The following is a 13736-nucleotide window of genomic DNA, read 5'->3' on the forward strand; positions in this document are numbered from 1 at the left end:
TATCCAGCCTCTCAACCCTATTTCTCTCTATTTTTCACGTAGCTAGGCTTGGCTAGACTCTGGTTGAGGTGAATGTTGGTGGTAACCTTTGGTTTTCTGTCAATCTCAGTGTTTTAAAGGCTCTTGGACATCTCAGCATACGAAGGCTCGCTCAGCGAGCATGTCTCGTTGAGCAAAAGTAAGTGAAATTCTACTAAGCGAGCTCAGGCGTGCTAAGCGCGAAAAGAGACAACGTCCTCGCTGAGCAGGCTGGCTGCGCGCTGAGCGTGCAGATCTCTGACTTATCTTCTTCTAGGGTTTCCCATTCGCTAAGTGAGCTGGTTGCCTCGCTAAAGTGGCTCTGCTTTTTCTAGATATGGTGTGTAAATTACACGATTTTTCCCATAGTTTGGTTTTCGACAGAGACCTAGTGTTCATCAGTATGTTCTAGTGCGATCTCTTCCACCTGAGTGGTACTAAGTTGAGGATGACCACCTCCTATCACTCAAAGACAAATGACCAGACCAAAGTTCTTAATAGAACTCTTGAATAGTACATTCGCTCATTTGTCCATGACCGCCCCGCTTAATGGTATACCTACCTCACACTGGCTGAATGGTCTTATAACACTTTTGTTCATTCGGCCACAGGGTTTTCTCCATTGACATTTGGCAAGCCACCTCCCTCCATCCCTCATTACCTGCAAGTCTCATCTTCGGTAGAAACTGTTGATTATCTTCCGACTACACAGAATGCCATCCATCTTCAATTACAAAGAGGTTTGCAGAAGGCTCAAGTGGCCATGAAATAATACGCCGACAATCACTGCTGCGAACTCTTATTCAAGGAAAGAGATTGGGTTTACATGCGTCTGAGGCCCTACCATCAACTCTCACTTCAGCCGACCTATTTCAAGCTATCAAAGAGATTCAACGGCCCTTTCCAGGTATCAGAACGTATTGGCTCCATCGTGTACCACCTCCAACTGTCATCAGACTCCAGAATACACCCAGTATTTCATGTATCCCTATTAAAACCACACCACAACCCACCACCGACAACCCCAGGCACTCTTTCCCCCATTATAGGCTAACACAATCATCCTGTGGTCAAGCCCTTTTCAATTTTGGACTGGAAGTGGAATCATACAACGTCGTCTCCTTCCAAAATGGTGCTCGTCCAATGGTGTGGCTTATCCCTTGAAGACACCATCTGGGAGAGTTGGGAGTCTCTGTAGACTGCATACAACCTTGAGAGCAAGGTTGACTTTCTAGGGGAGGGTGTTGATAGCAACACAACCCAAGCACCCAGCGGAAGGCCCAAGAGGACACTAAGGAGGCCTACCCATTTCAAGGACTATGAGTGATCTTTTCCCACGCACCTAAGAATATTCTTACTCTGTCATTTAGTTAAAAAGCTCCAAGTTAGTTATCACCACTACCTATTGTTGTTATTCTTCCATAACAGAATTTGTCCTATTGTAATCAGCCAATGATTGGCTTAGTATTCATCTACAGCGTTCCTATATAAACCGCATAATTGAATAAAATGAGCAAGAAAAGTTTATCAATTAGCTGTTACTTTACCTTAGTGTAGCTTAGTCCTCTATCAGCAACCTCGTGAAGTGGCATGCATGGATAGCTAGGCATTGTTGCTGGAGATATTCATCTATATTCTGGTTCTAATTCAAACCATTTATGAAGTGCAACTGTGAAGAGAGGGAGAGTAAGAGAAAGTGCAAAGGAAACAAAATATTGCAATGGTTAGTTGGTTACCTCAGGCTTCTCCTACCATATCAGTCTAGGCCCAATAAATTTAATATGTTTTGTTTTAATTGTTTTAAACTTTAATGATGTAGTGATATGAGTGTCAAACTCACGCTTGTCAAACCGAAGTACTACTTGAAGTGTACTAATAAATTAACACTTTGGATTGACAATGAATTAAATTAAATAATTTTGATTCATGTTATTTTTCTCTTTGTCCTTTTAGTTTCTCTATATTGATAAGCCTGTTTTAAATCTCCCCGTAAAAGCACACGGCTAAGAAATTTATGGGAAGCGAGCAAGGTTGTGTGAGGCGACGATGATAATAATAATAATAATAAACAATAAGTTTGTTATGTTGAAATATTGTGTTGCACTACTGCCATTCGCCTACCAAAATATGTTTCAGTATAGTTCCAAAATAAAGTTTGAGATTTCAATTGGTTTTTGCTGCATCATAGGGTACATTTTTTAAAACTTGTGTGTGTGTGGCATGAATAAATGACACAACAAACACATTATTCATGAATTGTGCTAATGACCCAGCTTTGCAAACTATTGTGCGTAGCTAATTTTAACTCTTTTTAACTCATATCAGACATCTTTTTTTGGTTGTGCTCATAAGATTACTTAATTCCTCATACGTAAGCTTCTGATGTAGATATATAGGAAACCAGGAAACCATTCTAAATTTCAAAATGGGTCCACGATATGGATGGTGAAATTCCTGGGCCGCATGATGTTGAAATGTATTGGGAAATTACTTCCTACACCTCCCATTTGTTTCCTGCACCTATTCTAGAATGTAAAATTATATTCTAGAAATTACATTCTACAAAGGTCTTTCTTTTACATTCTAAAGAGACCTTTCTGGAATATAATTTTACATTTTGAATTAGATGTTTCTCATGCTTAAAAAAGATGCAGGAAGCAATGTTAAAAGTGCAGAAAGCAACTCCCAATGTATTGTCGTAGAAGCCCAACTGACCAAATGCTTGTACTCTTGGGAAAATGAATTTTCTTAATCCAACTCACTTTCAAACCATGTACATGCATCTAATGGTCTATAAAGATTGGTTAATTTGTTCTCCATCCAATTAATCAATAGATCATATATAAAATGGTCGATTCATCAAAGAATGATAAACTAATATTAATGAAGACTGGATAATATTTTTGCATATTAATCGATTATCCAATTGATCAGTTTCTGATAAGGGTTAATAAAGTTTTTGTTTCAATTTTTTTAAAATTTAATTTTTAGTTTCTAAATTTTTGTTTGATTGGTCAAATTTTTCAAATTTTTTTTTTAAAATTTTTAGTTCTTAAACTTTTGTTTGACTCTTTCAACTTTTTTCTATTAAGATTTTTAGTTGATAAATTTTGAAAATTCAGTTTTTAGTCTTTAAAATTTTAATAATAAATAAATAAAAACAGTTCCAACTTTTGTTTAAGAACTCACTTATAAATTTTAAAAGTTTAAGCATCTTAACTAGTCAAACAAAAATTTAAAAATTAAAATTTTTAATAAAAAACAAGTTAGAAGGATCTTAACTAGTCAAACAAAAATTTAGATTCTAAAAATTAAATTTCAAAAAATTTCAGAGATAAAAAAAAACTTAATAATTGATTTTTTTTTTATGCCAATTGATCGGTCTCCAAAAACATTCGCAATCTTTTATTAATATTGACAATTCTTCAGGTATTTGTAATTTGTTTGGAGAGAATTAAATAAAGAAGATTCAAATCATCACTCCCATGAGTGTTTTATATGAGCCAGCAGTATATACCCAAGAGCAGAGATCAGATATACAAGACTGGTTTAGCGGTGAAAAAAGAAGGATAGATCATAAATTTGAATCTCCATTAATAAAAAATTAATAAATTAATAACTACCATTTATCAATAAAAAAAATCAAAAGAAGAGATCCACGTGTAACCATTAGCACCTAGCCACCAAAAGTGCTAACCAGTTTTCTTTTCTTTTCTTTTCTTTTCACAATCATCATAAAAATTCGCTTTGGATCCATCTGCATGCTTAAATCCAAATTATGTAGTGTTTAAAATAATTTCACAGAAGTTATGAAAGCAATATATAATTATTTTTAAGTTTTTTTTTAAAGGTTGTAAGGTTTTTTTAAAAGCCTGATGAATTATGTTTATTATTAAACTTTTGTATTGTAAAATTTTACTAAATTAATTACGTAATTAAGTTTTTATCCAAATTCTTCCATAACAGAATAAAAAAATTTCCCTCATCTTCCTTGTGTTAAGATCTCTCGGTATATATAATATCTTGACTATTTAATAAATGCTTTTCAATTCACATTTATGTAGCATAGATGTCATTTCCTCGCACAATCTTTTCAAGCATATGTGGTGGTTGATATAAAACCACATATTACATGTAAACGTACGTTATTCCATTTAATTCGAAAGTATATATTATATGTTTGATATATACGAGGAGTGCTTATATATATATATATATATATATATATATATATATATATATATATTATTTTTCCATTTTATAATAATTGTGGTATAAGAACAAAAAATATATTTTAAAATAATAATTATTTTAGTTTTTTATATAATATTAATTATTATTTTTTATTTATACTCTAATAATATTAATGATAGAAAACTTATCTCATTTTTTATAGGAAGTAATAATGAGTATTTATATTTATTAATTTATACTCCTAAAAGCTATTGCTTTCGATTTCTACTACTAATTATGAGTATTTATATTCCTAAATTTAATCTAAACTATTCTCAGTTTCAAAAAGGTATTTATAATACTTTTAAAAAGTTTAAATTTCAAAAAATTCTATTATAATAATTTTTAAATAACTAAAATTAGTACATTTAGGTTTAGTTATTTAATAACTAATATCAACTATTCTTATTATGAAGAAAATCTTTATAACATTTTCTGAATATTTAAAATACAATTTTTTTTATAATAATTAAAATTAATCAATTTTAAATTACTAATTTAACCTAAAAAATTCATAGTTTCAATAAAAAAAATTATAATATTTTATAAAGTTTTTATTTTTAAGAAAACATTCATAATAAATTTCAAGTGATAAAATTAATAAATTTAAAAATAATATTTAACTCCATTTATTTCTAATTTCAAGACAGCATTTATAATATTTTTAAAGGTTTAAAGTTTTAAAAAATAATATATATATATATATATATATATATATATATATATATATATAAATCTTGAATTTAATTACTTAATCCTAAGTATTATCGGTTCAAATTTGTTTTAAAAAACATTCTATGGATTTGGGTGGAAAAAAAGTTTATAAAACTTATTGAATGAATTCAATTTGAAGCTTGTATAAATAAAATACTTCATTAAGAGGTTGAAACTTCGGCTCGTTTCATTGGGTGGGTAAATATAAGTATTTTTATAAGTGTACTTTAAGTTTAAACACTTTTTTTTCTTTAAGTTCAAACACTTTTTTTGTCTTGAACCGGGATGTTGTAACATTCCCATTATTTTGAGAATCATTGATTGTCCCTATAACATATTTTGTCCTTATTTGTTTTTCAAGAAAATTTATCAGATGATCATCTATCTTAAAATTACTCCAAATCAAACATACTTAACTGATGATCAACCAAAAAGTATATGCATCTTGTTAGTATAGATAATATTAATTAATTCTTTTAAGTCATCTTTAACTGTACCATCTCATACATGTATAGCCTCTGGATCTCTCTCATTTGGGTGTGTATTTGTTTCATTCATGTACCCCTCCCACTAGGAGCCTCTTCTTGTCCATACCACATCTCTTGTGCGCCGACAATCACTACTAGTCCTCATCAACGTCCAAGATGTTACATGTCCCGTAGCTTCTACTAGATTCATCCTTAAATCATACCGTATTGTGAGAGATGTCGACTCTAATACCACTTGTGATGCCCCAACTACTTTCAAGATCATTAACTGTTCCCACAAATCAACATGAGACTTTTCATCGTGCTTTGTTCTCACTCACACGCTTTTCAGGAAAACTTCTTAGATGGTAACTCATCCCAAAATTACTTCAAATGAAGCACACTTAATTTTGAAGTTTTTAAGTGATGACCAACTAAAAAGCAGATGCATCTTATTGGTATAAGTAATACAAATTAATTTTTTTAAGTATTTTCAACTGTACAGTCTCTTATCTATACAACCTTTGGATCTCTCTTGTTTGGATATGTATTTGATTCATTCATGTGCATCTCTTGCTCGAAATCTAACAGGAGTTGCTCATTGTCCATGTCATATCTCTCATACACCGATGGCTACTCCCTACCTCCTTAGTGTTTGGGATCTTACAGACACCATCCCTTTTCTCCTAATTTTTTAAAATAATTTTGTTTTTATCGAGCCATAGATTAATTTATTTGATTTAAACGCTAAACTAAGATGTCAATTGAAATTGCAATGATTTTTTGCTCAGGTTAATACACAAATCAACAAGTGATTGTGCACAATCCTAAATAAAGAAAGAAAAAAAAGAGACAAAAATCACTTTTCACATATTCGTCTAAGTAAAAAAAAAATTATTCATATATACAAAACATACCAATTTTAATTGCTTGGCACTATAATAGCATTGCACACCCACATGTTTCTTATAGTCTCTCATGGTCGTATCCTAATTACTTTATAATTTATTTTTACAAAATCACATCAAATTAAATATATAAAATATTCTAAAAGAATATATGAGCATTTTGGAGGCATGGATTACATACTCCATTTTTTATCGGTAGGAATTGAAAATAAATACCACAGATTTACAATAATTCATGCATCATATTCAATTAATTGAGTTAGACCCTCTTAATAATCATGTACATAGTTTATTTAAACTACATTATATTTAAAATATTTTTTTATATTTTTTCATTTTAATGCAACTTAAATAAAATGCTAATGTTTTTTTATCTTTATAATATTTTTTACTCAATTAGTATATATAAAAATACAAAAAAAAACCCAAAATATATTCTTATTATGATTTATTTGAATTATGATAAAACGTAATTTAGAAATTTGAATTAAGCTTAAATGAAATTATTGTTTCCTATTTTGTTTGATTTGCAATTTTGATAATTTCATTTAAAAACTAAAATATTTAGTCATTCTATGTTTAAAAAAATGATGATTTTGGTCCTCCCATTTTAAAAGAGAGACATTAATCCTTCTATTTTAAAAAAATTGAAATGTTCGTTAAATTCTCAATCTTTCCTATGTTTTATTTCTTTTCTTTTGGTTCAATTGAACTCTAAATTTAACATATTCATTTAAGACATCATCAAGAAATGATTTAATTAATTACAAAATAAGAAATAAATGTGGGAAAAATTAAATATTAAACCAAACTTGTGGACTATTTAAAATATGAGGATCAAAATAGCGGATTTTCTAAAATGTAAGAATCAAATGTTTCTATTTTGAAATAGGAGGATCAAAATTGTGGATTCTTTTAAAATATGAGGACCAAATTTCTCAATATTAAAATAGAGGGGTCAAAATTATAAATTGAGTAAAATAGATGGACCAAAATTATATTTAATCCTTTAAATTATGATAAACCATCATTAAATGCTAATTTGAATTCTGAAATAACATTATTAAATGCTAATTTATATTATGATAAAGGCTTAAATGTAATTTTGGTCCATCTATTTTGTTCAATTCACAATTTTAGTCCTTCCATTTTAAAATAAAGACATTTGGTCCTTTTGTTTTAAGAAAATATGCGATTTTAGTCCTATATTTTAAAATAGAGACATTTGGTCATCCCATTTTAGAAAATAGAGACATTTTAGAAAATTCAAAAATTTGATTTTCATATTTTTTAAAAAATAAGCAATTTTGGTTCAATCTTCAATTTTATCTATGTTTTATTTCTTACATTTTAATTAATTAAATTATTTTGTGATAATACTTTAAATGAATAGGTTAGGTTTAGGATTCAACATGATCAAAATAAAAGAAATAAAATATAGATAAAATTGAGAATTTGATTAAAATTAAAAAATTTCTAAAATAGGAAAACCAAATGTCTCTATATTGAAATAAGATACTAGAACTGAATCTTTTAAAATAGAAAAACCAAATGTCTCATAAAGGGACCAAAATTACAGATTAAACAAAATAGATGAACTAAAATTACATTTAAGTCTATGATAAAATACCACTCAATGTCACTCCCTCCATTTCAAAATGAATGGTTTTTAGAGTTTTTTTTCACATAGATTAAGAAAAATAAGTATTTCAAAATAATAGTATTTATCAGAGGAAAAGTATTTATTAGAAGGAAAAATTGAAAAACATGTTTTAATATCTCATTATTGAAGATAATGCGATTTTTTTTAATGCTAAAACTTTAGTGAATAAAGGGAATAATTTGAATTCTGAAAAAATGTCATTAAATGTTAATGTATTGGTTTGTCGTACTGTATAAGTTTTTTGACTTAATTGCTTAGTTACTTTAATTGTAGACAACTAAAAAAACCTAAAATCTATTTTTATTATGATTTATTTGGATTCTATTAAATTAAAGAGTCATGCTAGATATATTATTTAGTTCTAATTTGAATTTTGATATATTATTTAATTTGTTAAATACTTATTTGATTCTTATAATTTTATGATTTTTACCTTTTTAGTTCTTATAATTTAAATTTTAATTCTATTTTAGTTCATGTTGTTCAAAAGTATTTTTTTTAGTTCTTATAGTCTGTATTTTAATTCTCTTTTAATCCTTATAATTTGAAAATGATAGAGATTAAAAAAGTAAAAATCATGAAACTATAGAGATTAAAAAAATTATTTTCAAAACTATAGAGATTACAAAATAATTAAAATGTAAACTATAAGAATTAAAAAAATCACTTTCAAGTTATAGAAATTAAATCAATAAAAATCATAAAACTATAAGATCAAATGAATAATTTAATTTATTTAATTCTAATTTGAATTACATAGAATAAAACATGATTAAATTATTTGTCATAAATATTCTTTGGGCGAGAACAATTTTCTCTCTCAAACAAAAACTTTATATCATTTGATACATTTTTTAACACCTCTCTCTATAATTAATTAAAATTTATCCAAATTATAAAATAAGGACAAACACTCGTTAAATACAAAAAAAAAAAAGGTTTACAAAGTAATTATTCGATTCTTGTCAATTTTTCTTTTCTACGAAGATTAGAAAAGATAAGTACACTCTTATTAAGAATAAATTTAAAAAATATTATAATTTAAGATAATTTAATATTAATATCTAAATTAATTAATTTTTTTAATAAACATAATTTAGTCAATTATATTTTATAAATTAGGACATATAGTATGGTAATTTATAATAATTTTTGACCAATAATTAAAAAAATATGATTAAAAGAGAATGTTATTATCCGTATACCATTTCCTCCTTTTTCTTCTCAACATATAAGACCCACACCCCATCCCTTCTTGTGAGTTAAGAGGTGGAATTCAAATTTTCTCACCATGCCTTCATCAACTGCTTTTCAATGGCTAAGCCTTGTTGGCATCATTTGGCTCCAATCCATAAATGGAACAAACACCAATTTCCCTGCTTACTCCTCCCAGCTGAAGCAGCTCCTCTCCATTTCCCAATTTCAGCTCAACAACCTTGCTTTTGCCTCCGATGCAGGCAAAATCTTTGGCTTTTTTTCTGGCATGGCTGCTTTTTACCTCCCCCTTTGGCTTGTCCTCATGATTGGTTCAACTCTTGGACTAATTGGCTATGGTGTTCAATATCTCTTGATAACAAACCAAATCTCCTCTCTCTCCTATTGGCATGTGTTCTTGCTAACTGTTCTAGCAGGGAACAGCATTTGCTGGATCAACACTGTGTGCTATGTGATCACAATAAGGAACTTCTCATCTGATCATCGCCAAGTTGCTGTGGGGTTAACAACTAGTTACCAAGGGTTGAGTGCTAAGATTTACACCAGCATTGTTGGAACTGTTTCTGGACAAAACAAGGCTAAGACATTTCTCTTTCTGAACTCATTCTTGCCACTGATAGTTTCCCTAATAGCAGCTCCTGTGGTCAGAGAAATTGAAGCTGTCACAAGGCCTAAACACATGAGTGTTGGATTTGTTGTTATGTTTGTTATTACAATTGCCACTGGAATATATGCTGTGATGAGCAGCTTGCAATTTGTCTCAAACAAGATATCTCCACTTAGTAACCTTGTTGGTGTTCTAGTGTTCCTTTTATTCCCTCTATTAGTTCCACTTTCCATGAAGATCAATGCACTAGTAGGGTCATGGCACAAAAATAGAGAAAAACAAAGAGTCTATCATTTTACTGCAGAGGAGAGTCATGATATAGAAGAGAGGATAGAGAATGAGGTTAAAGAGGGTGAAGATAGTAGAGAAGTTAATCAAGAAGTTGGTATTGGTATAAGAGAAGAAGTAGGAGTGAAATTGATGCTGAGAAGAATAGATTTCTGGTTATATTTCTTTGTCTATTTATTCGGTGCAACACTTGGTTTAGTATTTCTGAACAACTTGGGACAAATAGCTGAATCACGAGGTTACTCTGGAACTTCATCATTGGTGTCTTTGTCCTCTTCTTTTGGGTTCTTTGGCCGTCTCATGCCATCTATAGGGGACTACTTCTACCGGTAAAGGACACTTTTTTTCAACCTTCTATCTATTCCTGTCTAACACCAACCATTACCCTAATGCATTCCCTTTATCATATACTTCATCTGTCATAAAATGACGCAACTTTAGGTTTTTGGAAAAAAAAATTGATTGATGTTTTTATTTTTTAATGAGATATTCAAACTATCTATTTTAATTTTGTTTTGTAATAAATAATGTTGTCTTTAAAGATTTAATAATATATTTATTGAAAATAACAACAAAAAAAGAATACTTTAATAAAATTGTTTCTTAATAAATATTAATTTTCTTAAAATATTTATTTTTTAGTTTGTGTAAAAAAAATCTTAAACATTGATATTTTGGGACGGAGGGACTACTATTTCAAATAATGGCTATAAATGTGTTAGTTGATCTATATAAATGAAAACCAACGTACTATTAAATTACCCCTCTACTCGTTTTGACATTTTGTGATGGTTTAATTATGCAGAGGTAAGTTTACAATATCAAGACCAGCAACTATGGTGGCATTAATGGCTCCAACTGCAGGAGCATTTTTCCTACTTCTTAACAAAACTCACCTTGCCCTCTACGTCAGCACTGCCATAATTGGAGTTTGCACTGGAGCAATCACTTCAATTTCTGTGTCCACCACCACAGAGTTATTTGGAACCAAGAATTTCTCTGTGAACCATAATGTGGTGGTGGCCAACATTCCAGTGGGGTCCTTATTGTTTGGCTACTTGGCTGCTTTTGTTTACCATAAGGGAGGGCATAATGAACATGGAAAATGCTTGGGCATGGAATGCTACAGAAGCACTTTCGTCATATGGGGTTCCCTGTGTTTCTTTGGCACCTTTTTGGCTTTTGTTCTACATGTTAGGACTCGCAAGTTTTACTCACATAAACTATAGGATACATGTTTTATTTTATTTACACACCATGTAACCATGCAATACTTCCAACACCTACGAGTGTTTTTGCTTCTTTTTTTTGTTTGTTTTTTTATATATATCTAGAAGAATCAATATATATATATATATAGCTTCTATAATAATCCCGTACGTGTATCTTTTATTACTTGAGTTATTCTCAAAAGTAAAAAAAAAAAAAAATAATAATAATAATGGACAAGTATTCCTAATTAAGTGACACCTAGAAAAAGAGAAAATATAATTACTTACTCCGTTACTAATTTTCTTAACATCCGCTTCAAAAATTTGTTTGTCTTTTTTTAATTTTAGATGCATTAATTATTTTTTCTTATATATTTTTACTTAATTATATTCTTTTAATATAATTAATTAAATTCATTAGTTTGTTTAAGGAGCACGAATTAATTAAAAGAATTTTAGTATATTAATTAGAAAAGTATGTAAATCGAATATCATATTTTAATCTAAAATATTAAAGTTCGTGTATCTTTTATTACTTGAGTTATACTCAAAAGTAAAATAATAATAATAATAATAATAATGGACAAGTATTCCTAATTAAGTGACACCTAGAAAAAGAGAAAATATAATTACTTATTCCGTTATTAATTTTCTTAACATCCGCTTCAAAAATTTGTTTGTCTTTTTTTAATTTTAGATGCATTAATTATTTTTTCTTATATACTTTTACTTAATTATACTCTTTCAATATAATTAATTAAATTCATTAGTTTGTTTAAGGAGCACGAATTAATTAAAAGAATTTTAGTATATTAATTAGAAAAGTATGTAAATCGAATATCATATTTTAATCTAAAATATTAAAGTTCGTGTATTTTTTATTACTTGAGTTATACTTAAAAGTAAAAATAATAATAATAATAATAATAATGGACAAGTATTCCTAATTAAGTGACACCTAGAAAAAGAGAAAATATAATTACTTACTCTGTTACTAATTTTCTTAACATCCGCTTCAAAAACTTGTTTGTCTTTTTTTAATTTTAGATGCATTAATTATTTTTTCTTATATACTTTTACTTAATTATACTCTTTAAATATAATTAATTAAATTCATTAGTTTGTTTAAGGAGCGCGAATTAATTAAAAGAATTTTAGTATATTAATTAGAAAAGTATGTAAATCGAATATTATATTTTAATCTAAAATATTAAAGTTCGTGTATCTTTTATTACTTGAGTTATACTCAAAAGTAAAAAAAATAAAAATAAAAATAAAATAATGGAAAAATATTCCTAATTAAGTGACACCTAGAAAAAGAGAAAATATAATTACTTACTCCGTTACTAATTTTCTTAACATCTGCTTTAAAAATTTATTTGTCTTTTTTTAATTTTAGATGTATTAATTATTTTTTCTTATATACTTTTACTTAATTATACTCTCTAAAATATATTATATTTTAATCTAAAATATTAAAGTTCAAATTTATAGATTTTATCCATATTTATATAATGTTTCATCTTTTTATTTTTATGGTATATAACACTTCAACTCACACTTATATTTTAATAAACATTTGGATGGTAATTAATTAGAAATATATACGCGGTATTGGGAGAGCCATACGTAGGTGGCAAGTTCACTATTGATCTTTTATTAATATTAATTAATATCAAATAAAGATGGTAAGATTTGTTGGTTATGAAGTGCTGCCATCGATTTGTGGTACGAAGAAGGACAACAAGGTTGCTATACTCAACGGCTTAACTATTGTGAAGACGTTTCAAAATTTACCTCCACCCTAAGTGAAAACGAGTCTCGATCCATCATCTTCATCAATCAACTGGCATGGTGTCGTTTTAATTTAATTAATCATCCTAATTAATAATAACCCTTCCTATGTAGGTGTTGTGATTTTGAATCGCTATCTAAAAACAGAGAAATACAGTTTTGGATGTTTACGTAGTCCTATGGCGATCACACGTTCCATTACACTCGTATTAGCCATATTTGCAATTTGCTTGCAACCGTACATGATTACAAACCACACACTTGCTAGACATATGTATGCTGGAGTATATATGTATTAATGAAATACGATGTATACTAAGTATTATGGTTTTCAATAATGATATTTCTACAACCTTGCTTAATTTTTACAATAAGTCTATCATGTTATCGAAAAAGTCTAGTTTAATTAGTTAAATAAGAATGTATGAGTTATTATAAATTTTTTGATATTATCTTTAATTTTTATAGATAATAAAAAAAATAGTACGTCTACAACCATGCATCTCTCTATAGTAAAAAAGAAAAAAAAAATCCACGAAGATTTATGATTCCTTTTCTTTGTTTTAAACCATAAAGTATGAGTACTGAGACACTTCAAAGTTTAATAATTTTTAACAA

General features: G+C 28.4%; 1 protein-coding gene across 1 annotated transcript; it reads left to right on the forward strand.

The window, feature by feature from the left end:
- The first annotated feature begins 9254 nt into the window (after nucleotides 1-9254).
- LOC114384339 (protein NUCLEAR FUSION DEFECTIVE 4-like) lies at nucleotides 9255-11485 on the forward strand. The gene is made up of 2 exons (XM_028343999.1): nucleotides 9255-10442; nucleotides 10919-11485. The coding sequence occupies exons 1-2, from the start codon at nucleotides 9295-9297 to the stop codon at nucleotides 11340-11342; spliced, it is 1572 nt and encodes a 523-aa protein (XP_028199800.1). The 5' UTR covers nucleotides 9255-9294; the 3' UTR covers nucleotides 11343-11485.
- The last annotated feature ends 2251 nt before the right edge of the window (nucleotides 11486-13736 follow it).

Source organism: Glycine soja, chromosome 14 (assembly GCF_004193775.1).
Source record: "Glycine soja cultivar W05 chromosome 14, ASM419377v2, whole genome shotgun sequence".
In the NCBI taxonomy this organism is placed as follows: Eukaryota; Viridiplantae; Streptophyta; class Magnoliopsida; order Fabales; family Fabaceae; genus Glycine; species Glycine soja.

Coding starts and splice junctions, on each gene's coding strand:
- LOC114384339 (XM_028343999.1), top strand. CDS start 9,295: ATGCCTTCATCAACTGCTTTTCAATGGCTAAGCCTTGTTGGCATCATT. Junction 10,443..10,918: donor ATAGGGGACTACTTCTACCG/GTAAAGGACACT, acceptor TTAATTATGCAG/AGGTAAGTTTACAATATCAA.